The 26,543-nt window shown below is 53.2% G+C and overlaps 1 protein-coding gene across 13 annotated transcripts in view; it reads right to left on the bottom strand.

The window, feature by feature from the left end:
• Positions 1 to 26,543, bottom strand: part of LOC108940337 (calcium/calmodulin-dependent protein kinase type II subunit beta-like) — a 59,903-nt gene that overhangs the window by 7,291 nt on the left and 26,069 nt on the right. For 3 of the 13 annotated variants that reach the window (XM_029257072.1, XM_029257071.1, XM_029257083.1), the window contains 10 exons: positions 26,076 to 26,159; positions 24,992 to 25,086; positions 24,515 to 24,637; positions 24,269 to 24,352; positions 24,025 to 24,067; positions 21,848 to 21,940; positions 19,469 to 19,506; positions 12,558 to 12,626; positions 7,625 to 7,669; positions 5,127 to 5,175 (listed from right to left, as the gene is read on the bottom strand). In XM_029257072.1, coding sequence (XP_029112905.1) covers positions 5,127 to 5,175; positions 7,625 to 7,669; positions 12,558 to 12,626; positions 19,469 to 19,506; positions 21,848 to 21,940; positions 24,025 to 24,067; positions 24,269 to 24,352; positions 24,515 to 24,637; positions 24,992 to 25,086; positions 26,076 to 26,159 — 723 coding nt within the window. The remainder of the gene's footprint in view (positions 1 to 5,126; positions 5,176 to 7,624; positions 7,670 to 12,557; positions 12,627 to 19,468; positions 19,507 to 21,847; positions 21,941 to 24,024; positions 24,068 to 24,268; positions 24,353 to 24,514; positions 24,638 to 24,991; positions 25,087 to 26,075; positions 26,160 to 26,543) is intronic. The other 10 variants (XM_029257077.1, XM_029257076.1, XM_029257073.1 and 7 more) reach the window with 9 other exon arrangements.

Here is a 26,543-nt window from a genome sequence, read left to right as displayed (position 1 = left end):
CTCCTCTCCTCTCCTCGTTCAAGGGCTCAGCGGCCGCGAGCGGCCCAGGCGCCCGTGCGCAAATCTCCGTGCTCGACGGCGGCACCGGAGCGCCGCATCCGCCACTCGTGGACCTGGCCGCCACCCGGCCGGGCTCGCCGTCGCCGCGAGGGCCACTTCCCGTCGCTGTCTCGGGTCATTCTGACGGGCGGTAAGACACCGTCACGCTTTCCGACCCGGACGACGACGAGGGATGCAGTGACGCGGCGGCATGGTGAGCGCGGTGGTCGGGATCAGTTCGCGCACAGTGGGTCGTTCGCTCCTGCGGGTTCCGGTTCCAAGACGAACCATCCAGTTCCTTAAAAATGTTATGAGGACATTTAGAAAACGATTAAGTACACCTTCAACAATAAAATAATTTCAGGATAATGATTGATAATGAAATATGAATTAGAGTGGTCCCCCAATCCAGTGGGCAAACTGTGTGGAGGGACACAGCTCCCTGTGGACTTTTAGAGTGGACTCATGGGACCGATCCCGCATCCCGCCTGTCCTAGATTCATTTACGGATAAGGACTAAATCCAGCAAAGAGCTCACAGAATCAAAACCATTAGTGTAAAAGCGCAGGAGCATTAGCGCATCCATTGGGCTAATGACAGCCCACCCCCGAACTCGGGGATCACGAACGATCCCACTTCCGCAGGGGGCGGATGCGCAGGCTCTGCCGCCTCCTCTCCGTGACGGCAGCGCGACGAGAACTCGCCGTTTCCTCGCCTTCGGCGGCACCCTGTGACCCGCATGCATCCGGTGGAGTGGGGGGGGGGAGCCCAAATTTTGGGTTCAACCAGAGGTTGGAGGACAGTAGCAGGGAGGTGGACGACTAGGATGAAGAACGTTGGATAGACTAAAAAGCAAATGAAATCTGAGGACACGCTGATGTGCTTGCGATGGCAGCAGCGTTGCGCCAACCCCGCCTCGGGAGGTACCACGCTTCCGTGGTATTGTCTGGCTCGTGTCCCAAACGCCCATGCGCACAGCTCCGAAGATCCAACAGCTTGGGGGGAGTCTAGGAGGAGGGTGGAGGATGTATAGCGATACGGGCTGCGGGAGGATGATAAATCCTACCGAAGTGACAGAGAAAACAGGTGAGGTAGCAGATCTCTGCCAGCAGGAAACATATTGCTTGGGCAGCGCTGCTGTGACAAAGAGCAAGAGAGCTTCTACGCAGCACTGCAGACAATCTCGGCGCTTTGAGCCGCACTACGATTTAAGAGTTACCGAGCGGCGAACCCGCCACGGATATCGGTACGTGGTTTGTCGAGCGACGCCAAGCCTCCCAAACGTTGACAATACCCCATATTTCAGTATATTAATGAATTCTAGGTGACATTTTTCATCTGGCAACCAATAATTTTTTTCGATGAGAAATAATGGAAATCCAGCACCAGGGATGGGTGTATATAATATATTAGTAAACTATTGCATCCTTGTTGATGCATATGTCAAATGAGATGCTTTAAAAGCTGGATATACACTTGGACATTTGAGCAGTCCCTGCCATACTACTAATTTCACAAATTAGTTTACGCTACATTTATAATAGGGTGGCGTAGTGGTGCGGCACGTTTGGCCGGTGCCCCCTGCGTGGCGGGTCTGGGGTTCGAGCCCCGCTTGGGGTGCCTTGCGATGGACTGGCGTCCCGTCCTGGGTATGTCCCCTCCCTCTCCGGCCTTGCGCCCTGTGTTGCCGGGTTAGGCTCCAGCTCGCTGTGACCCTGCTTGGGACGAACGGTTGTTGACGTTGATTGGTTTTTACATTTATAATAAGAATACAGGAGCAGTTGCTCGTTCTTACACGGGAGAGGCTGGTGTCCAGTGTCACTGCTGCTCCGTGTAGCCCCACCGGGTGGCAGGAGGGAGCCGAACCACAGCGGCTGGACAGACGCCGCACCGCGACGTCAGACAGCAGGCTGGGGTTGTGTATTCAGAAAATTAATATAAGGAGGAAGGGGGGTGGGGGTGAACATGTTTTTCAAGCAGTGCACAGGAAGTTCTACTTTTACGTAATTTACAGTAAATGCATGATGACTCACGGGCAGACGGTGAAGAAATGGGCTTCAACGGGAGGAGGAAGCACAGCGCGGCATGTAGGTGACTCAGTCATTCAGAAGATGATGAGGCCTGTACCCGCCGTACAACGGTGTAATGTACTTGACGAGGGCACAGTTACAGACACAAGCGCTCGGGGAACGTTGTGGGGTCGGACCCCGGGTTCGCCGGCTGGCCACTCGCGCTCGGCCGGGACTAATCGAGGCCGCGATCCGCGCTTCTTCGCTCATGCGTGAGGGACGGCCCGAGGGCCGCGAAGACAGAAAGGAGCCACGTAATTAATGGCGGAGCAGCAAGCAACACGGGAAAGGAGAGATGCGGTCGGAGCTGCACGGAGAAAGCGGTGCGCAGAGCGGGAGGCTGGAGCTGGAGCTGGGCGGCGAGACGGGTTTATTGAGACAGAACAACGGGGCTCCGCTCTTTCCTACTTCTGAAACAAGCACGCTGCTCTGGAAATATCTCCATCTTACATAAGAAAATGTGCAAGCAGAGCAGTGACAAAGTATTTCTGTCTCATTTTCTGCCCCGTCTCCTGCATTTACAGTGAACTTGGTCAGATCTTCAACCTTAACCCCACAGCAGATGAGGGGGACCCCGAGTAAACGAAATAACACAAAAAATGAACGCGTATTTCATTTATTTAACAACGCCCCCACCGAATGCTGCCGTGCGAAGACGTACTTGTGAACTGCAGCACGCTCGCTCACGCGCGCTGTTCAGCTTTTCCATCGGTCCCGTCGGAGATCGTTCGTATCACTTGTCGTCCATCGGTCCAGGCTGTCATTTACACGGCGTGGGTCCCCAATAAAGCGCGATAAAGTGAGAGAGACTGTGAGACGCAGTGCGCTGCGAGATCCGACACCCTCGGCCTTCATGTGACTCAGCCTACCGCCGTAAGCTTACTTTAAGAAATCACACACACGCACATCATCTGAACCGCTTGTCCTATAGAGGGTTGCGGGGAGCCGGAGCCTAACCCAGCAACACAGGGCATAAGGCCGGAGGGGGAGGGGACACACCCAGGACGGGACGCCAGTCCATCGCAAGGCACCCCAAGCGGGACTTGAACCCCAGACCCCCCGGAGAGCAAGACCCGGTCCAACCCACTGTGCCCCACTATAAGAAATCATTTTCCAAAAATGATCTTACGTGCACTAGACCCTTCACGAAGGAAACGAGTGCCAATAGCTCGCTGTTGCCTACAGACCCAGAATTTGTGCTCTGTGGGGGGTCCCGACACCATCATCATCATCAGCAGTAACTAATTTCCCTATTTATAATGTAAGGAAGGAAAGGGAGTGAAACATAAAGAAGAAGAAAGACACTCGTTGCTCTTGATTCTATTCCAAGTGGGGATTTTAGAAAAACGTGCGCTGTGTAACACAGGCAATGGACCATGTGGGGGGGGCAGAGGGTGTCCCTGGCAAGCTGCTGAGACACAGCATACAACCACACACACACTTTCTGAACTGCTTGTCCCATATGGGGTCATGGGGAGCCGGAGCCTAACTCAGCAACACAAGGCGGAAGGGGAGGGGACACACCCAGGACGGGACACCAGTCCATCGCAAGGCACCCCAGCAGGGCTTGAACCCCAAGCTCACTGCAGAGGAGGACCCGGTCCAACCCACTGTGCCACTGCGCCACCGCATCCCCCAGCGTACAACCAGCCTTGTGAAAAATAAGTTCTTCACATCACACCACTGCCGGGTCACGGGCAGCGGGATCCCATCTCTGACCCCCTCCCCACACAGGATGCACGGAGTCGAGATCGATCCGGTGAGCACTACAGGCTGCCGAATGGTGCCCTCACTTTCACGGAGCTTAAACGAGAGACATCGCACCCCGCCCCCCATCCGAGGACGGCAGCACGCTCCCCAGCAGCAGAGAAGCAGGGCGCCACGGGATGCAGACTTGGAAATTCCACGGTGCACCCACTGCGGGGAACGTGAAATGTACACACACACTCCGAGTAAAGTCCGGTCTGGAGACGACGCTGGGCTCCGAGCCCAGCCTGCCTGCGTCTACCAACGCTGCAGCAAAGAAACGCAGTAACGTACCGCAAGTGTGTAGCGTGAGTGATGTGCTCGCTTTGCCATTACTTGCGTTTACTCACATTTCTTCATTCTGCAGATGCTTTAATGATGTATGGAGTGTGTCACTATGGGCAGATGTTTCCATTTATCTGGGGTCTGGGTGTCACAGATTCCGAGATACGTTGCAGTTGTCCCTTTTAGTTACGGCGCTTACGGCCAACGTTACGAGCGTTGACTCGCATGAGCGAATGCGCCATCGTCCGCGTCGCCCCACAGAGCGCATCGAGCGCTCGGCCGCCTCCTGGACCGCAGCGGAGTGCTTTGAGGTGCCTGGCCGTTTGCCCTTCGCCGGAAACAGAGCGGGCGGGTGGTCTTATGGACCAGTGTGTCATCAGTGTCAGCGAGCGGTAAAGAGATGTAGGTCAGCATGACTTACATCTGGCCTGTGTGGGACGGGACCATAACATCACCTCTGCAGCATCGCCATGTCAAATACACACACACACACACACACACGCCGTCTGAAACCACTTGTCCCAAGCTGGGTCACGGCAAGCCAGAGCCAAACCCGGCAACACAGGGCGCAAGGCCGGAGGAGGAGGGGACACACCCAGGACGGGACACCAGTCCATCGCAAGGCACCCCAAGCGGGACTCGATCCCCCGATCTACCGGAGAGCAAGACCCGGTCAAACCCGCTGTGCCACCGCGTCCCCTGTTCCATGTCAGATATTCGTATTAAGACTTAACAGAGACTTTCTATCCACCGCAACTTACATTTGTTTGTTTTGCTGACACTCTTTTCCCAAGCGACATACGGTGTTAAGCCATTTGCAATTACCTGCTTGTTTATACAGCTAGGTAATTTTTACCGCAGCGACTCGGGGTAAGTAGCTTCATCAGGGGGAGGGATCCAAATGCGGGGCCTTCCAGTGCAAGGTGAGCACTCCAAAATGTTCTCTTCTCGGCAGCGCTAGAGTGTTGCTGCGCTCACGCGACTCACCTTTCACATCTTCGTCCTCGGCGGTGGCGTTGCTGCTGTCGGACGATTCCTACAAACGAGAGCAGACGAGCGCATGAAAAACTGAAAAATTGCAACGATAAAAACCGACACACGTAGACATGCAAGCTGGTCCGAATGAATGTTAGGTATCACACGAGCAAACCCCACCCGTGTCTACCTCCACCTTTTATTCATCTAGCTAATGCTTTTCTCCAAAGTGACACAAGGGTTAAGTTACTTACACAGCTGGGTTGCTTTACCAGAGCAATTTATGGTAAGTACCTTGCTCAAGAGTACTACAGTTGGAGGTGAGACTTGAACCTGCAACCTTTGGGGCCAAAGGCAGCACCGCTAACCACGATACTACCGGCTGCCTAGACATGCATGCAGGGGTGTCACCCAGTCACCTGTTGTGTGATACATGAACACAAGGGCAGCGCGCGCTGCCGATGCTCACCGCAATACACTCACGCCACCATCGGACCCTCCTCGTTACGGGACGAACACACAGTCGAAGCACTGAAGCCGCACTAGCAACGGAAGCGCTCTCGAGCCTGCTAGGACTCTGGGTTAGGGCTGATCTGGCGTGGAATCAGAGCTTTTGCCACAAGCAACCGACCGACACAGCACTGCACAGCAACACACACAGGAGCTGAGCCCAGCTGGACTGGGAGCGACACTCAGCAAAGCAACACAGCCCGCAGTTCTGACACACTCCACTATGTGGCAGTAATGAGTTGAGCACCACACTGCTTCGCTTGACCTTCTAGCTATGATTTCACACACAGACACACATTTTTCCTTCCATAATTTTACCTGAGCGATAGCTTAGATTTCTCTCATAATTTGAGTGCAAGATCAAGCTAATGAACAACAAAGACTTTAAAAAAAAATTTTTTTCGTTACCAAGGCCGCCAATAATTCTGCAGGGCACTGTGTGTATGTACGTATACATACTATATATACATATGTACATGTATATATATTATATATTATATACACACATCAATATTTCCACATGTAACAAAGTCAAAAAGTACCTGCAATTATTCATCTTTGAGCAAAACTTAAGATTTTTTTAAATTTACCCTTGTGTATTTCTTGATGTATATTGGTGCCTTGCGGTGGACTGGCGTCCCATCCTGGGTGTGTCCCCTCCCCCTCAGGCCTTACGCCCTGTGTTGGCGGGTAGGCTCCGGTTCCCCGCAACCCCGTATGGGACAAGCGGTTCTGAAAATGTGTGTGTGTATTATTCGCCAAAACGAATTGGAAAATATTGGCATTACGCAATTATGTTGCCAAGTGTGACATTTTAGTCAACCCAGCGCACGAAAAATAAAGGTTTACTGCCCAATCTGATGTGAACTGGACACATGTTGCAGGGTGAGGTGCGGACCGGCTGCCACCTGCTCCCGTTGCGTCGTCCCAAGGAGCCACGGGCCAGAGGGACGGTCCGAGCTCCGGGCACAACGAGGGCAGGTTGACGCAGCACGGCAGGCTCAGCACCTTGTGGCCCAGTGCATTATGGGATTCCAGGGTTCTCAGGGCTGCGTCCGGCCGGAACGCACCAGGCGGCCCCCTCGGTCCAGAAAGTCGACCCTGCGTGTTGGGGAGGTGGGGACCGCGACCCTGTTGCAGCCCACTTGACAGAAACGCAGGACAGCGGGGCAGAATCCCCTCGGCAGGAGCGCGGAACCACATCACAGTGATAGTTATAGCGTTGGGGGGGGGGGTCGGGGGTCCATGACATGGGAGGGTCGGCGTGGAAGGACAGGAGACGGGCAGCGAGAAGCGGCAGAGAAAAGGAGACGGCATCTCCTAAAGCGAAACGCGGTGAAGGAACCTTCAAACACAGAGACGTGGGAATCCGTTCACTCTCGCATCCTACTTCACCGCGCTGAACAGCGATATTGCGCTCACACACACACACACACACACACACGCACACACACGCACACACACGCACGCGCTCTCCACTGCCCCTGGGAGCTGAAGTGCGGCACAGCTGCCCGTAATGCCCTTCACCAGCTGAACACACTGGGCCACAATTTACTTTAATAGCCAATTCTCAAAATTTCCTCTACACTCAACATACTCCAATGTCTCCCTGAACGAAAGTCGCACTTAATTATGTTCCGCAATTATGTTTCACAGTTCCTCCAAGGGTGTTTGCCAGTTTGATGCGGGGCAAATAAAAATAGTTCTGCTGACTTTGGCGATGGCCCTGAGACCCGGGGGGCTGTAACCTCCCGGCCGGTCCGGGATTACAGCTCCTCCACGTCACATCTTAGCAGAAGTGACAGCGAATCACACTCAGAGTCCGTGTTGCCCAGAAGCAGAGTGGCTCTGTCGGACATGGACACCTCTGTCAGACACACACACACACACAGAGGAAATCTGAGTGAAACAGCTTGATCACGTGTGCCACGGGCAGCGTGCTTCATTCACACACCATGAGTGCCAACGGAATGAGAGAGAGGAGAGGGAGCAGGGTGTACCTTGGTCCCATCCACTGGGTTATGGATGACAGTGGTCTGGGGTTCCTACAGAGAGAGAGAGAAAGAGAGAGAGAGAGAGAGAGAGAGAGAGAGAGAAGGGGGGGAAGGAAAAGAAGGAGAGAGCAGAGTCACACCTGGAGTGAGGATGAGAAAGAAAGGGGTGATGGGGGAAAAAAATGACATACAGATTATGAGAACAAAAAAAAAAAAGATGGAGAAAGAGAGAATTAAATTCCAACAGAGAGAATTAAATTCCGAAAAAGAAGATGCGGAGATTTTGTCCAGTGAGAAGCCTCGTGGAGTAGGAGGGGCGCCGAGGCACACGCTGTAATTATGAGCAGACGCCTGTAGGAAAACAAGAGCCGAAGAGCCATGAACAGGAGCCGCGACCTGACGTCCACGCAGTCCCGCATCTCGGAGCCCTGCGGGGCACAGCGCGGTAAAACCACGGTGCCCCAGGCCTCCAACGCATCACCGAAAGGCTCTTCGGAGGCGCCATGATGAAAATGGATGATAGGAGCAAAAACATCCCCTCTCCAAGAGTTAAGAGCCCAAACTATTTACGTTCCCGGAAAGACGATCGCCAGGAAGCACGATCTCACACACACACACACACACACACACACACACGCACACACACACACACACACACACACACACACACACACACACACACACGCGCACGCACACACACAGCAGTCCCTAACCCGATCGAGAGAGAGCTGCAGTTCTCTCGCGAGGGAAAATTCCGGAACAGCACACGGCACATCAACGAGTTGACCCGATCGCGAGCGGACGTGTGAAACGGTACTCCGCGGAGCTGCGATGAGCGAGACGCCACCCACGCAGGCCCGCGGTAAACAGACAAACGGCAGCCCTCCTTCCTTGGCAGTTCTGACACCTCTCCCATCATCCCATCACAAGAGCTGACGCCAGCGTTTCCCGGGCGCACACCGCCCATTACAATGACCCTCCGCCACCTATGAATTCTGAAGGCACGTTGCGAACGAGGAGGGACCCGTCTACGGACAGAGCAGTGCTTTACTACATTAGTGCCAGCGAGGGGCGCAGTCTGTGGGAGACGTCCGCTATGGCTCCCGGGCGTCGGAATTCATAGCATATTCCAAAATTACCGTATACTCGAGGACTTCCCTGCACTGGGCCGAGTCTCTTTACCCACTTAGATGATGATGATGATGATGAATTATGATGCTCAAGATTTCTCCACGGCGTTCTCACGATGACCTCCAGTGCTTCTCCCTTTAAGAATCAGGCCCTGCGTTACCAAAACGTCCCCCCGCAGTGCGTTACCCCGGTGCAGAAGGGCATTCCTCACTAAGGCTTAATGAGAGGACTTAATGAAACTTTAAAATGTTTTCCGCATTATGCTTCACTCCAACAATGGCTCCGCCTGCGCATCACGTGCCCACCCCCCACATCTTCACCAGTCACCCAGGAAGTAACACTCTACAGTGGCCGACCGCTAGCCAGTTATCATCTGCGCCACAGTGACATCATCACCATGACAACCATCACCATGAGCAACAACTCCAGCAGCCAACAGCAAAAACTGGAGATTTGAGACGGAGTCAAAGTGTGTGGATTATGCACAGGAGGAAGGGACCGCAGTGATAGGCTGCATGGTAAATGGGACAAAGATAAAGATTTGCGGGGTATTAAGGATTAAAACACTTTAATCCTAAAAACCTGTCCTTCTTTTTCACATAAGGCTCAGCGTGAAGCATTACTTCCCCAAAACTCAAGAGCTTCACAATACAAAATACAGTACTTTTTCCAATACCTATTCTCCTACCAACAGCCTCTGGGTTGCCAAGTATTTTCTTCTGTGCATCTCTGAATACCTCCCAACACACACACTTTCTGAGGTGCTTGTCCCATGTGGGGTTGTGGGGAACCGGGGCCTAATGTGGCAGCTCAGGGCGTAAGGCTAGAGGGGGAGGGGACACACCCAGGACGGGACGCCAATCCATCGCAAGGCACCCCAAGTGGGACTTGAACCCCAGACCCACCGGAGAGCAGGACCCGGTCCAACCCACTGCGCCACTGCGCCACCGCGCCCCTCCACCTCCCGATAAACCCAGCTAATAAGGCTACACTTTGCAGCTGAGTGGAAATTACATCAGCAAACCCATTACATAAAGAATGGATACAGAAAATCTATTTAATTGACAAGTATTTACTAAACAACACCAGCCTTTAGTAAGTGGGACAGTGGGGCAAATACCCATCCGTTACACCAATGATTCTAAATCTTTTTTGGCTTGCGAACCACTTTTGTGTAACAAAAACCACTTATCTTCAAAATAAAAACTGAAATAATTGAAAAATGTATCCAGATGGGGAGCATTTTTATAAGATGCATCAACGTCAAGGTGCCGTATATTATGAGCTTGTTTATTATTTTAACAGTTAAAGAGAAATTGCACAGAAGCCCGCATTAAAAGGCAGAGCAGACCACCACTGGGATGCAGAACGCATGGTGAGAAGCACTACCTTAGACCTTGGCAGGAACACAGTGAGCAATTAGTTGCCAAGTGCACAAGGTAAGTAGTGAGGAAAAACACGCTTGAAGCCCAGAAGGAGCACGGGCCAAGGAGATGTTAACAGCGGGTGAGGACAGCGACGCTCTCCGCATTTATTAGGAATCAAGGAGGTGGAAGAACATGCTGAGAAGAGCTTAGGGATCATATGTCCAAGAAGTGGCCAAAATAAAGACGTGCGAATTGCCGGAGGACCTCTGCGATATGGGTCCTACCTTTCAGAAACATGTCGATAAATAAAGAAGTACAAACACACACGCACAATCACATATAGATACATGGAATATTACTTCTGGTATTATGGAGAGAGAGAAAGGAAAACGTGTGTGAGAAAAGAGGGAAGAGGCAAGATCAAACTGAGCTATGATGAGCTCACAGACAAAGTGCATTAAGCAGAGGGTAACGCTGCTGAGCTCACAGAAAATGTACATTAAACAGTGTAACACGGCTGAGTTCACAACGTACTGAACGTTAAACACGGTCAAACACCGCTAAGCTCAAAGAGAAGGTGTCTCACAAAGTGTAACACGGCTGAGCTCATAGACAATGTACTGTACATTAATCACAGGAACACTGCTGAGCTCACAGATATTGAGCATCAAACAGGGTGTAACACGGCTGAGCTCACAGACACTGAGCATTAAACACAGTGGAACATTGCTGAGCTCACAGACACTGAACATTAACCAGTGTAATGTCGCTGAGCTCACAGACATTGTGCACTAAACAGTGTAACGTTGCTGAGCTCACAGACATTGTGCATTAAACAGTTTAATGTCGCTGAGCTCACAGACACTGAGCATTAAACACAGTGGAACACGGCTGAGCTCACAGACACTGAGCATTAAACACAGTGGAACATTGCTGAGCTCACAGACACTGAACATTAACCAGTGTAATGTTGCTGAGCTCACAGACATTGTGCACTAAACACAGTGGAACACAGCTGAGCTCACAGACATTAAGCATTAAACAGTGTAACGTTGCTGAGCTCACAGACACTGAGCATTAAACACAGTGTAACGTCGCTGAGCTCACAGACATTATGCATTAAACACAGTGGAACACAGCTGAGCTCACAGACACTGAGCATTAAACAGTTTAATGTGGCTGAGCTCACAGACATTGAGCATTAAACAGTGTAACGTCACTGAGCTCACAGACATTGTGCATTAAACAGTGTAACGTTGCTGAGCTCACAGACACTGAGCATTAAACACAGTGTAACGTCGCTGAGCTCACAGACATTATGCATTAAACAGTGTAACGTTGCTGAGCTCACAGACACTGAGCATTAAACAGTTTAATGTGGCTGAGCTCACAGACATTGAGCATTAAACAGTGTAACGTCACTGAGCTCACAGACATTGTGCATTAAACAGTGTAACGTTGCTGAGCTCACAGACACTGAGCATTAAACAGTTTAATGTGGCTGAGCTCACAGACACTGAGCATTAAACAGTGTAACGTCACTGAGCTCACAGACACTGAGCATTAAACAGTGTAACGTTGCTGAGCTCACAGACACTGAGCATTAAACACAGTGGAACACGGCTGAGCTCACAGACATTGAGCATTAAACAGTTTAATGTCGCTGAGCTCACAGACACTGAGCATTAAACACAGTGTAACGTTGTTGAGTTCACAAAAAATGTGCGTTAACCAGATAGGAACTTTGCCATAAAGGCACTGGTCTCGGTGTGCGCCGACCAGACTGTTCTGAGCTCACAGCGGCACGGAGCTAAAGAGCGCGTAAGAGCGCCGACCGCACGGAGAACGTGCGCCGAAGAGCCTGCAGCGCTGCTGAGCTTCGGGAGCCTGCGCCGAAAAGACCGTAAGAGCGCGGCGCTCAAGGAGACGACGTTACACAACAGCAGCCGAGGGACCAGCGGGATAACCGCCTCATCGTCACTATTCGGTGCCGTGCCGTACGCCGCCGTGCTGAATCGCTATTCGCAACGCCACTTCAGCTATTTCACCCAAGAGCCGGTGGTGCTTCACAGTTTCCGTCCCCTTCGAGGGAGCGGCATCGTATTCGGACGTCGTCTTCAGGGTGATCTGATTTTTTCGTTCCCAATCTATATTCTATTCATACGCAAAAAAGGGCACGGGTGACGATGGCAAGTGCAATGCAGAAGCAGGATGGTCCACAATGCTCTTCACCGACTGCAGGTGGAACCTTGACGCAGCAATCCAGAGCAAACGTGCAGCCGTGCATACAGATGCATATGTGCGCGGACACACACACACACACACACACACACGGAACCCAATGAAATGGGAATGATGCTGACAGTCTCCGCAGCGGAACGGAGGTGAGAAGAGGTGAGTGACGGAACGGATGCAGAGGAAGGACATAAAGAGGTAAATACCAGAGCAGGAGAAGGGGTGTTTCCCTTGGGGCTGGTGACTATGCTGTTTTTCGTGCTGTTTGTCTGTGGCTGTGCAGGAAATACAACACAGTGTTAAAATGGGCAAACGGCTGGAGCGCAGCTACACACAAATACGCTGCAAACACACACTTTGTCAGGGCTGCCTGGGTTTCTTTCCCTCGCCAAACATCGGCTCGGGTGCGGGAATTACGAAACTAGGAGGGAACTACAGTATGAGCCTTAAGTTCCCATCCGTGATTCGTAGAGTTTTTAACATGCCATCAATTTCCCTTATTCCATTTAAAATGTGCAATTACTTACCTAACGGCAGAAAGCTGGACAAAAGGGACCTATCAGGCCCCTAACAGGCCAGCGACACAAGCCAATCAGATTACGTCGGGGATGTAACACTTTCACGGTTTTTGTGCACAGGAGGTTTTTTTTTTGACACCGGCAGGGATGTACGACACATGGGTGACACGAAAGAGAGCACAGAAAGAGGAAATTAGAAACCGAGGATCTTGATGAGGAAAGGAGACCCAAAAGCAGGTCTCTTTCCCTCGGGATGACAGAGCCCAGAGAAGCAGAGTGCAAGTAAACCCCGTCGCGGGAGATTTACTTTGGAAATCCCGTTTGCTCAATGTCCCACACACACACACACACACACACACACACACAGCTATATAGTAACCACAGTGACATAAGGGAGCGTCACGAAATGCAACAATATGTAGATCCATACAATCACACATACAGGACACACGTACAGAAACACAAACCACAGAGCTAAACTCACCTCTTGCGTCTGTAAAGCTGTAGGGGTATGTGTATTACTAGTGTAGCAAAAGTGTGTATTACTATTAGTGTATAGTTGTGATGGGGGGGTACGGTGGTGCAGTGGGTTGGACCGGGTCCTGCTTTCTGGTGGGTCTGGGGTTCGAGTCCTGCTTGGGGTGCCTTGCAATGGACTGGCGTCCTGTCCTGGGTGTGTCCCCTCCCCCTCCGGCCTTATGCCCTGTGTTGCCGGGTTAGGCTCCGGCTCCCCGCTACCCTGTATGGGACAAGCGGTTCAGACGATGTGTGTGTATAGTTGTGATGTGTATTAATGTGTGTATTACTGTTAGTGTACAGTAGTGGTGTGCATTACTATTAACCCACCCACCTTCTTTTTGCCATCGCTGATTCGACCTTGTTGTTTTCCGGAAACAATACCCCAGTGTGAACCCAGCTTCTTGACGTGAACCTGAGCTAAAATACCTACTCTACATCTGGTCTAGAATACGTCCTGGAAACATCCTGCTTTTATCGCCACGACCGCACCCTGCTGCCGCCTGTCTGCTGACCTCCAGAGTGAGCAGTACAAGTTGATGTTGATTCTGAAGTCGCCGCTGGTCCGAAATGCAGAAGGAGCTCCTGTCTGAGAGACGCGGCGTGGGAACACCCCCAAACCAACGGAGCGGTCAGCGCTCTGCCGAGGAACCTCGCAGCACATCTCGCCACGTCTAGCAATTTAAAAAAATACTAGTGGAATCTTAATGAACGGGGCAGTTAAGTCAAGTACGTGGCATTAAAACTAAATCACATCGAACTAAGTTCTGCAGAACGATTTCACACGATCAGTCAGGTACCAAATGTCTTTTAAATCACAGTAAATCTCAGCCGCAAGTGAAGAAGACATGTCTAGTCGCTGTGTTGCTGGCTCTAAGATCAAAAGGAAGACTGAAAATGCAGGGCCATAATAAACAATTTATTATTATTATTATTATTATTATAAATTATGGCACTCGTATCTCTTGGAGGTAAAATTCACAAAGGTCACAACAAAACACTTAGAAAAAGAGACCTGCTGGTTGGTGGTTCATCATCTCACAAGGGGCACAGGCCTTTTGAAATAAATACACACACACACACACACACACACACACACACACACACACACACACACACATTTTCAGAACCGCTTGTCCCATACGGGGTTGCGGGGAACCGGAGCCTACCCGGTAACACAGGGCGTAAGGCCAGAGGGAGGAGGGGACACACCCAGGACGGGACGCCAGTCCATCGCAAGGCACCCCAAGCGGGACTCGAACCCCAGACCCACCGGAAAGCAGGACTGTGGTCCAACCCACTGCGCCACCGCACCCCCCTTGAAATAAATAGATACGAGCCAAAAAAGCGGAGCGAAAAACCGAACTAGCGAGTGACACGGTGGAAAGTGCTGAATTATGGAGCGAAAAGTAACGCGCTCGGCGAAGAGTCTGTGCAGAGGTGCAAGATTGGACACCTGACATTGTGACATCCCTCATAACATCAGCGGTGTCACATTATTCTCACCAGCGGCCTCACGCTCGAGCGGAACGGGGAAAAAAAGAAAAAAAAACTGCGAGGAGATCTCCGGAGAGAACGGCACAAGGTGAAGAAGAACAGAGACACGGGTAAGGATGAGCAAACAAGGGAAGGGAAATAAAGAGAGGACGCGAAGGATTTGAAACGGCGCGTGTCCTTACCACGTACTGAACGGTCGAGCTCGGGTTCCGTGTCTGGCACCCGGGCCAAGGGGGGGGAGAGAACGAGAGAGCCGGGTGAACGTCGCGAGGAACGTCTGGAGCGAGAGTCCAGGCCCCGCACCCCGGCACGCCGTCACTTTGGGCACGGTGGGTGGTCCCCCAAAGGAGGACGAGATCCACGAGCTCGAGCGCACACCGAGGAGAGGAGCGGAGCGAAGACCATGAGTAATACAGAGCTTCTAAGGAGACTATGGAAACCGCGGGGAGAAAAGGAGTTAGACTCCGGTGGAAGGGTGAGCGGGACGGTACGGGGGTGAGGACACCTGGACAAAGAGTGCCGGACAGCCACCCGCGCATTGAGCAACTAGGGCAGCCTGTGGGAAGCGCTACCTCTCACACTGCTCAGGCTTCTTTGGACACATCCGCGATGAAGCACAATACAGCTTAAAACCAGTTTCCCGCAGAATCTAACCAGGGGTCACCCATCTCAGACAGACGCACGACGAGTTATGCTGCATGTCTCCGTTTCCTCTGTTAATAGAGCCCGAAACTTCCAGATCTACCAAAAACAGGAGCCCTCCAAGCTCTCTTAGTCTCCTATCCATTGTAGTGGAATTCACCGGTACGGAAGTGCTTTCTTCTAGAACTTTCTACAGCCGGCAGATCACGGTAATAACACTACTCCATTGGTTGAGAACACTAATGCAACAGAAAACATAATGAATAATATGATAAATATGTAATTGTTAATAAGAGTAAATAATAGTAATGATGTAACAATGAAGTGAAATAATTTTAAAAATGTATGCATTCCATCAGTTTTTCAATCGCTGCTGGGGTGTCAGGACACACAGATGGAAGGCGACAGATTGAGAGGGGACCAGCGTGCTTATGTTACGCAGTAGCTAGTCCATGTTTAAAAGGTGCCCGGAAAGGTCTGGGGCAGCAGGTATGTGTGCTGCTGCGTGTGCTGCGTGATCCAGACGTGCGAGCGTTTACGAGTTTTCTAACGGGATCCGGAAAGGACGTTCGTTCGATGTTCTACTAAAGTCCTTTCTTACGCCTTATCCGCGCAGTTAAAGCTGGGTTGGACTGGAAGGGAAGAGACGTGACGTGACGCGAGTGGACAAACGGTTCAGAGAGAAGGTGATGGATCTGGGCTGACTTTGGAGTTGAGTCAGAGGTGCGGCAGCTGTGCGGTGAACACACTCGACTGCAACATCCTGCGCAGCAGAACCAGGAGAGGAAGAGGAGAGGAGAAGGAGGGAGAGGAGGAAGAGGAGGAGAGGAGGAGGAGAAGGAAGAGGAGGAAGAGGAGGAGGAGGAGAAGGAAGAAGAGGAGGAGAAGAAGGAAGAGGAGGAAGAGGAGGAGAAGGAAAAGGAGGAGGAGAAGAAGGAAGAGGAGGAGGAGGAGGAGGAGGAAGAGGGGGAGAAGGAGGAGGAGGAGAAGAAGAAGAAGGAAGAGGAGGAGGAAGAGAAGGAGGAAGAGGAGGAGAAGGAGGAGAGGAGGAGGAGAAGGAAGAAGAGGAGGAGGAGAAGGAAGAGGAGGAAGAGGAGGAGAAGGAAAAGGAGGAGGAGGAGAAGAAGGAAGAGGAGGAGGAGGAGAAGAAGAAGGAAGAGGAGGAGAAGGAATAGGAGGAGGAGGCGGAGAAAAAGGAAGAAGAGGAGGAGGAGGAGGAGGAGAAAAGGAAAGAGGAGGAGGAGGAGAAGGAAGAGGAGGAGGAGGAGGAGGAGGAGGAAGAGGGGGAGAAGGAGGAGGAGGAGAAGGAAGAGGAGGAAGAGGAGGAGAAGGAAAAGGAGGAGGAGGAGAAGAAGGAAGAGGAGGAGGAGGAGAAGAAGAAGGAAGAGGAGGAGAAGGAATAGGAGGAGGAGGCGGAGAAAAAGGAAGAAGAGGAGGAGGAGGAGGAGGAGAAAAGGAAAGAGGAGGAGGAGGAGAAGGAAGAGGAGGAGTAGGAGGAGGAGGAGGAAGAGGGGGAGAAGGAGGAGGAGGAGAAGAAGAAGAAGGAAGAGGAGGAGGAAGAGGAGGAGAAGGAGGAGAGGAGGAGGAGAAGGAAGAAGAGGAGGAGGAGAAGGAAGAGGAGGAGAAGGAAAAGGAAGAGGAGGAGAAGAAGGAAGAGGAGGAGGAGGAGAAGAAGAAGGAAGAGGAGGAGGAAGAGGAGGAGGAGGAGAAGGAATAGGAGGAGGAGGCGGAGAAAAAGGAAGAAGAGGAGGAGGAGAAGAAGAAGGAAGAGGAGGAGGAGGAGAAAAGGAAAGAGGAGGAGGAGGAGAAGGAAGAGGAGGAGTAGAAGGAGGAGAGGACAAGCCTGCAGGGCACAGCGACCTCGCAATATACAGTAATAAACACGTTAATTTTAGAAAAACTGACTCGACTGTTGTCCTCATTTACCTCTATTCTATTTTTGCAAAACCTTTATAAAAACTTAATTGTTTCAAAGTGTCAACGACAAATAAAGGGTCGGGGGGGGGGTGGTAAACGGACTCTTTGAAATGTCAGAATTCGGGTACTCGGCACCCTTGTTGCTAGGCGATGAGCGAGGTGCAGCGGAAGCGACTATTTTTGGCACAGAGTTTCCAAGGTTCAGACTCATGGCTATTCCTGGAACCGGAGTTACGTTCCCAGCTGCACCGTCTCCCTCACACACACACAACGTGAAGACGCAGGAGTGGCGGAGCGACTGGGTGAAATGAGCTGATGATGGACGGAGACGGCGATGGAAGGGCCTCAAGTGCCCACACACTGTGCTGCCGGAACAGGGGGAAAGTAGGCAGTATAGGGACAATAAGGAGGGATAAGAGCATCCGATGGCCAAAAAAAAAAAAAACGGCCTGAAGGAAAGTGAACAAAACGCAGGATCGAACGAGGGGAAGCGCCGATTAAAAATAAACGCATTCCGGTTCGCTCATACGGCACTCTGCCACGCGACGCCGTCACCGCCGTCTCATCACAGCGCGGCACCTTCAGAGTCCCCTCGTTCGCTTTCTTTCTTTGGCAGATACGCGGGACACGGGGCTTTTCGGCGGTCTTAAAATAAGACGCTGCGGGAAGGATGAGAGGGTGCTGTTTGGAAAGAAAGGAAGAATCCGTATTGCTCCGCGTCGGTTCCTCGACTAAAACAGCCATCGGGCTTCAACGGGACGCGGTGTCGTTTTCTTAATTCACGCTTGAAAATGCCGTGCGGTCGACGGTTATGTAAGCTGCGTTAAATCATTTAGTCGTGCTGACTGGATAAGAGGATGCTTTTTTTTAGATTTCGCCATCCTGAAGAACTACTTTAAGCCTGTTATAGGAAGCAAGGAGGCAGAAACAGACATTTATATAAATATATATATGTATACACACACACACACACACACACACACACACACACACACACACACACACACACACACACACACACACAGAGTTGTTTTTCTGGCATTTCTCTCTCGTGCTCCTTCACCTGAAGCTGTTACCACCCAGGGACCCCCAGAGGAAGACTCTGCTACTTGCTGTAATAACTCCATGGAGATGGTTTTTATTCACATCTCCCGTTACTAGGCCCTGCTACCTCTGCAGCTGGGGCTTCCGAGATTCCTCCCCCCCCCCCCACTCGAATACCAGGTTTATTACACAAGTCCTGCGCGTTGCTGCGGCCAGATGATCGAGGGCATTAGATCCGTGTTTCTAGCAGAAATCTCCCTGGAGCCCTTCAGGCATCCAAAAACGGTCAGACATCCTTAACGTCTTTAGCCGCTCACAAGGTGGACAAAGGACCTTCACCCCGATACCCGCAGGTCCAGTACAGAGTCCGCCGCACTCCTCCACGCGTCGCCGCTCCGTCGTCTCACTCGCAAGGGGTTCAAAAGCAAAAGTCTGTAGGTTCTCAGTTTTCGCTCCGATGCGGAGAAATGAGGTCCCTCTGTCGTTCGGAACTGCTGAATCCCTTTTCGCACTCAACTAGTGTCTCAAAACGCATACATGTAAATATAAAGGGAAACAAATGTGGGGGAGATGGGAGCTCTTCACCTTCACATCACTGAACACCACACTGCGGAGAGGGCTGGACCTCTGAGCTGATGCTCGTGTGCTCGGATCGAGCTCCGGCGCAACGGCGGCAACAAACACGGTATTTACGCCTCGGGCCTTCTCGCGACTCCCCAGCGACACTCTCGTCCGTGCAGCCGAACACACCCACGCGTCTCGCCCGCGCGGAGACCTCCAGGCAAAGCAAACGGGGCTCTGTCATCGGGAAGCGGAAAGCAGTGGCGTCGCGCGGAGGAAACGGCATCGTCGGACGCAAGGAGAGCGGCGGCCAACGGAGGACAGCGAGGACAGCCAACGCAGGGCCGGGGGAGACGGCGGGACGGGAGAGAGGCGGACGGAGAGCGGGGTCGGAGAAAGGCCGTGGAGCTCGGCGCCCTTACCTTCACGTCCGTTTTCTTGTTCAGCAGGGTCTTGGCTGCTGCAGGGTGGGAACGGAGAGAGACAGGGTTAGCACGGGGACACGGGGACGCAGGTACAGAGGCCCCACCGACACTTTCGATACTTTTTGAAGCTTAGCCGAGGGGTAACGCGATTACAACCCCCACATCCTCCCACCCACCGGCCCAACTCAGTCCCCGAACGCTGGGGAAAAGTGGCACCGCAAAGCGAGCGAGGCGAAGAAGAAGAAAAAAAATTCCGTCCGGAGGTCATTTTCAACCGAAAATGATTACGCTCTTCGAAACGCATTCATCGGAACAAATAACGAGAGCGCGTGGATCGGAGCGTGTTGCGTAACACAGCGGAGGATGCTATAATTGAGATGATACCTTGCGACGGGGGGAATGTTAAACGCACGCTCCGATCGGGCCCGAGATGCTCCCCAGGATCCGGCCGGAGAGGCCCGTTTCCACCACGAATAACGCAGCAGCGCCAAAAAACACACTCCCTCACACATACACGCGCGCACACAGAGCCTCGCCGATGCACGGCGTCACTAAGGCGCGCAGCCTTACATTCCAGCGGAAGCGCACTCCTTCACGCTGTCAAACACACGTTACTTAACGCGCGTTCCCGCTCACGCGGATCGAACGGCCGTGCGGAAACGCGGGCCGGTGCCGAAAGGCACGGGTGGGACACGCACGCAGATTCGCCGACACACGACGCGCACCGCACCCGATGATGTGTCCTCGGTGTAAAGAGCGCAGGGGCCCCACGTAAGCCACGAGGGACACTGAATTATTCTCAGGACTCAGAGCAGGAAACTCTTCCACTGACAGGACTTACTCCTTACAGCGCAAATGGTGAAAAACATCTTCTCACTCCACCCAAAGTTATTTGCCCAAGAAACAGCGCAGGTGACCAAACGCGAGCGGGGATATTTCGCCCCCCGTGGACCAGCCGCTCCGGAAAGCTTATTCATCGGCTCGCCGAAGTGTCTCTACCTGGTTGGCCTTCGCCCCGAGCGAACCATCCCCTACACGGAAATCCGCTCTCGCTCATAACGCGTCCCTGAACGCCGGCGCATCGGCACACCGCGGCCTCGCTCGAAGCGTGAGGACCAGACCAGGAGAGGGCGCTGTTCTCTGCCACGCGGCCCCAGAGAGAGGAGCTCCTTACCTTGGCGCACGTGAACAGAAGCGAGAGGGAAGACAGAAAAGAAACAAACATTAAGAGAAATCATAGTGGGATACAAGCGTGATGCATGTACCAAGGGGCGAGGGGCCGCGGCGCAAGCGGTGGGGACACGAACCCAACGGAAGGTGGCGACGCAAATCGCCCGCTGACACCCGCACACATTGGCCTACGGGGCGTTATTGACGACACCCGAACCCCTGCGCGGCCTCTCAAATGAGGGAACATCTCTGCGGGGTCTCGACTCCACCTGGGCTCAGCTTTCGGGTCCTTTGCACTTTTTGCGCTCCGAAGAACCAAGACCCACGGCGGTTCAACGCAGCATAGAATTCGAAAGTGAACTGTTTAAAATGAATAACAAGACAGGAAGCGGGCCGTGGACGGGAGGGCAGTGCGGGACAGAGCCTCGCCGATGCCTCGCCGGCATCCGCCCTCCTTCGCTGCGGCGGAGCGGGCGTCACCGGCTCCGGTCTCCTCCGGCACCGCTGTCCCCATCCTGCCATTGCACTTCCCGCTTTGTACGGCCAAAGACCGGACGGATGTGTCGCTGTGTCCCGGCGCTGCCCGCACCATGGCCTCTCGCAGAACTGTACAGAAAGCCTCTGTGCATGCGCCGCCCCTGTCCTCCCCCAGCATGCACTGGTCCCAAGCACCAAGCAGCATCCGGCAGAGCATCGGAGCGGCACCCCGCACTAACAAGAGGAGGACAGCGACGAGATGGAGACCGGGGACAGGCAAACCGAGGCAGAGAGGAGGCGGGTGCAGGAGAACGAGCGGCGCTCTCCCAGGGAGGAACGACAGACCCGCAGGAGGCCGGGGAGGAAGACGTCGACGACGACAGGGGTGCCGAGCGACGCGCAGAGAGAAAGACGGACGCACGCGCAAACAGAGGCGAACCCTGTCATGCCCGTGAAGCAGGAGCTGAGGAGAGAGAGTGTGTGTGTTTGGAGGCGGTGAGGAAGGGGCTCGCTCATGCGGGGGTCCCGCTGGCCGTGCTGACAGGAAATGGTAGGAACGCAGGGGGCGAGGGTTTAGCGAGCGTCGGCAGGGCCGCGGTCTCCCGATCGCCGCGCTGGAAGGAAGGAGGAAGGGCCAATGCCGTGCTCTCCATGCGGCATGCTCCATGCGCGATGCACGTGTGTTTTATGCGTGTTTGAGGAGGGGGCCCCCGTGATGCACGTGGCTACCTTGCTCTACCAGCCCCGCGGTCGTGCCGGCGGCGGCGGCGGCAGCGGCGGCGGCGGCAGTCATGGTGGCGGGAGCCGTGGTCTGCCGGCCCACTGCGAGCGTCCGACGCCATGGCAACGACAAACGGGAAAGAGCACGCCAAAGTGGGAGTGAGAAGGCGAGAGAGAGAGAGAGAGAGAGAGAGAGCGAGAGAGAGAGAGAGAGAGAGAGAGAGAGAGAGAGAGGAGGGAGAAAAGAGGAGATTAGAAAAAGGTGACAGGGGAGCAGGCAGGAAACCACTGAATCAGCCTAGAAGACACTTTATTGGTAAGACAGAGAAGGTCTCGGACGCCCGAAGCAAATCTCGGAGCAATCCCGGCGGATTTCCGTCGCGGCACGGCCGACCGGAGGCCTATTTACCCACGCGCTCCCTTCGCTCGGCTGTTTCGCGGATCCTTTGAACGAGAGCTTCCTCGTGTCACGAGGATCCGGCCCTAGGGTCTGGAGGGTGAGCCCTAGGGAGAGCTGCGAGGGCCCGCTGCCTTTCCTCTAGTCCTACTACGCTGCAGAGGCGCACGCGCCGGCACCGAATGTGCGTGCGGAGGGGACGAGGGACGGAACGACCCGGGACCGAGCGGCAGACGTCCGCTCGGATGCTCCCGCGCACAGAGCGACACGGGCGGGATCCTCTCCAGAACGGAGGGGCGGCGCGTACGGACCTGCACGACTCAGAAGACTGCTCATTATCTGAAGACGACCGCGAAAAGATCGATACGTGTCACTTCCCGTGAAACGGGAGCCCCGTCTCTGACGAGCGCCGCTTCTGCGGAACGGGGCAGCCGCGGTGGTGGGAACTTTCCTGGCCTTGACCTCGTTGTTCGAGTACGAGCCGACCGCATCCCGGCTGACTCGCCATCCTCGTTTTCTCGGACCTTTCCCATCTTCGTGCCACTTTTACTGCGTTTTACCCCTTCTTGCTCCAGTCTAGTCGCGGCCAATTAGCCGGTTCTCACGTATCCCACCGAAAGCGCGACGTCCACGCGAAGGAAGACGCGCCAGACACGCACGCAAAGTCTTCCCCCCCCGTTCTCACAGCGAGCTCTCGGCTGGAGAGCGCGAGTCTCCCGACCGCCGTATCGCTTCCGGGGCCTCCGCGTCGCCTGCGGCGGGAGCAGCCCGCGCAAGATCCGAACCCGCATTCCTAGCGGAGGGTGGGCGCTTCAACTGTAATTCAGGATAATTTTCAGTAACCTTGTTCAGCGCTCTGCATCTCCCTGGTGACAAGAGCACTGCATAAAAATAACTGAACCGAACTCGAAGAAACTTACCGGTGCGTCCCTTCGTCTTATTTAGAAAATGATAAATGGAAACGATGTGGGACACCAGTTATCGATAGCATCATCCAGCTGTGAACAAACTGTGTTTTGTATTAGGAGCAAAGAATTAGACACGCAAGTCACTTCGGTAACAACTCTGTCCACTCATTACAACCTTAATCCATCAAACCAGGTTCAGAGCTTTGTAGGGTAACAGCAGCTGATGACGTGGTGATTATAGCTGCTCCCTTTGAACCCAAAGGTTGCAGGTTTGATCCCCATGTCCAGCTGTAGTGCCCTTGAGCGAGGTACTTACCCTAAAATTACCCGGCCGTATAAACGGGTAAATGGCTGTAGGTAGACTAACGTGGTGTGTTGCGTTGGAGAAAAGCATCACCTATATATACTATCTACCACTATCCTCCACATTTATTTGTGCAGCAGGTGATTTTCTCCAAAGCAGCATACAATGATTATTAACCAGTGACTAGTTTTATCAGTTTAACACACTCGCACTCATGCCGACACACACACAGGGGGGCCATTTAGAGTCACTCATCCACATCTTTGGAAGGAAACCCGCAGAAACACGGGAAGGACGTACTCCACGCTGGCGGCTCGTTTCGAACCCACGCCCGAAGAGCCCAGACCATGAGCCGCCACGCCACCCAGCTGGGTATTTTTTCAGCTGCGTCTTTTACAAACGCCTCGGAAGAAAGCGACCCTTTGTCAGTAACATCAGCAATCCACCCTAATCCCTCTCCATCCCGCCTTCTTTAAGCGGGGCCCTTCCTTCTGACACAGAGCTTTGTGGAACCGATCCGCACGCTTCTTCGGGTGACGGTGGGGGCAGGGCAGAGGTCAGAGGGTGTCCGGCTTACCTGAGAAGTTCCGTGAGACAAGCATGGTGGTGAGGATGGCTCCCTGCAGGGGGAAAGAGGAGTATGTGTATGTCACAGCACTCATCACCCTTGTTCTGCATGTCACAGTGGAGGCCTCTAAGAGCATCTCTATTCACTGTGCCCCAACTCTCCATCGTGTCTCCGCTCCTCTCACACCACGCTGGGCTCTCCGGCCAATCCGGCTTCAGTAAAGCACAAGGCGGCAAAGAAAGTGCTGTCAGACCTTGAGCTTCCTTCTGGCATTGAACTTCTTAAGGCACTCCACTGTCTCCTGCCTGTGCATCATGGAAGCCACTGTAGAGCGTTGCTGCGGGACAAAGAGAAAGACGGTCACTGCGCAGACACAGCCACAGGTGAACACAAGTCTCAGAGCCTCCGGGTTTGCGGGTTTTCGCCGGCGTGTCCATTTGTTCAGGGTGATCCAGGGGCCGTGCGGACGCCGCAGGAACCGAAAAGCAAAGACACTCACGCAGACCCACGGGTGCTTGAGAGCCTCCTGGGCTGTGATCCTCTTGGCCGGGTTGATGGTCAGCATCTGGTTGATGAGGTTCTTGGCCTCGGGTGTGACGGTATCCCATTCCGGGGATGGAAACTATCAGAGGACGGAGCAAGGAGCAGAGCAGGGCCCAGGGTGAGCGGAGCCACAGCGGACACACTCTCCCCGTTACCGTGCCTACACACACCCGCACTCTGCTAGCAGCACAGCAAGGAATCATCGCACGCATCGCATCGCATCGAATACACTTCTGATGCTGCCAGGTGGACGGCAACAAAGGGTTAAGCACCAGCTCCGGGCCCTTCTGCAAAAAAAGGCTATACGAAAATATGCTGAGTGGGCTTTTTGAGCATTTTAAAATATAAATGACTTAGTTTTAGACATGATTTTTTTTTTTTTTTTTTAAGTATAAAATGGTAGCCAGGGGAAGCCTGCCCACGTTGCACTCACATCGTAAGCACCCGCTTTGATCTGCTGGTACAGCTTGTGCTGGTCTTCGTCCCAGAACGGCGGGTATCCCACCAGCAGGATGTAGAGGATCACACCTGGGTGGGGGACAGACGGGGATGAGGACAGTCGGAGAGGTGTCAGCGCCTGTTATGCCATCACACCCAGTTTCTTTTCCCAGAGCGCAGTCTCACGATGGGAAAAGAATGGCTTCCTGCTTTAGCCTAGAACTGTGTCGCAAGCCCGCAGTTGACATAACACAGCGTGGGTGACAGCTGGGTAGCTGCAGGCGCAGGCAGGGCTGGCGGTGCGGACAACGCGATGCACGTGGGACTAGCGGAAAAGGCAAACATGTCCCGTTGGAGGAGAATCATTAAAAATATTTCTCAAATAAGCCCGACGCGTAGGCATGCGTCTGTCCTTCTCTGACTGATATTACATTTATTCACTCGGCTGATGCTTTTCTCCGAAGTGACTTACAATGTTAAGCTATTCACCCTGTTATACAGCTGCATAGGTTTACTGGAATAATTTAGGGTAAGTACTTTGCTCGGGGTAGGGGGTGTGGTGGTGCACAGTGGGTTGGTCCTGGTCCTGTGGTGGGTTTGGGGTTCGAGTCCCGCTTGGAGTGCCTTGCAATGGACTGGCGTCCCGTCCTGGGTGTGTCCCCTCCCCCCTCCGGCCTTATGCCCTGTGTGCCGGGTTAGGCTCCGGTTCCCCGTGTCCCGCATGGGGCAAGTGGTTCGGACGGACTTTGCTCGGGGGAACTACAACTAGAGGTGGGATTTGAATGTGTTGAACTTTTGGGTCCAAGGGCAGCAGCTCAAACCACTACGCTACCAGCTGCCCATTATGACTGCATTTAGCAGACAATTTTCTCCAAGACACCTTACAATGATTTACCTATTTATACAGCTGGGTAATTTTTACCGGAGCAATTCAGGGTGAGTACCTTGCTCAAGGGTACTGCGGCAGAAAGGAAGATTCAAACTTGGGTATAACGTGCCGAATCTAATCGCTGTGCCACCTGCTGAGCGTGCAACGATGTCTACGTGTGCAATCCCACCCCTTCCCAGCCGCTCCTCACCGCAGGCCCAGATGTCAACAGGCTTGCCGTACGCCTCCTTCCTCAGCACTTCAGGAGAGAGGTACCCGGGCGTCCCAGCAAACCCTGTTGAAGAAGACACACGCACAAACACACGTATCCCATCAGACCACCTGCCCCTTTAAGTGTTTTACATTTACACTTAATTTAATAAGCTGATGCTTTTCTACAAAACAAATTCCTACAAGTATGATGCATACCATACTGTCAACCAGTAGTGCAGTAGTTAGAGCTGCTACCTTTGGATTCACAGCAGACAGGTTCAAATCCCCCCTCCTGCTGTAGCACCCCTGATCAAGGTGCTTACAACGATTTACCCATTTACACATAAGAGTAATTTCTACCGCAGCACCTTGATCGAAAGTACTACAGCGGGAGGGGGGATCTGAACCTAGGTCCTTCAAATCTAAAGGCATCAGCTCTAACCGCCACGCTACCAGCTGCTACCCG

The sequence above is a fragment of the Scleropages formosus genome, chromosome 12 (genome assembly GCF_900964775.1).
Source record: "Scleropages formosus chromosome 12, fSclFor1.1, whole genome shotgun sequence".
Classification (NCBI taxonomy): domain Eukaryota; kingdom Metazoa; phylum Chordata; class Actinopteri; order Osteoglossiformes; family Osteoglossidae; genus Scleropages; species Scleropages formosus.
Note: the sequence above shows the minus strand (reverse complement) of the source record. Positions and strands in the feature narration are given on the sequence as shown.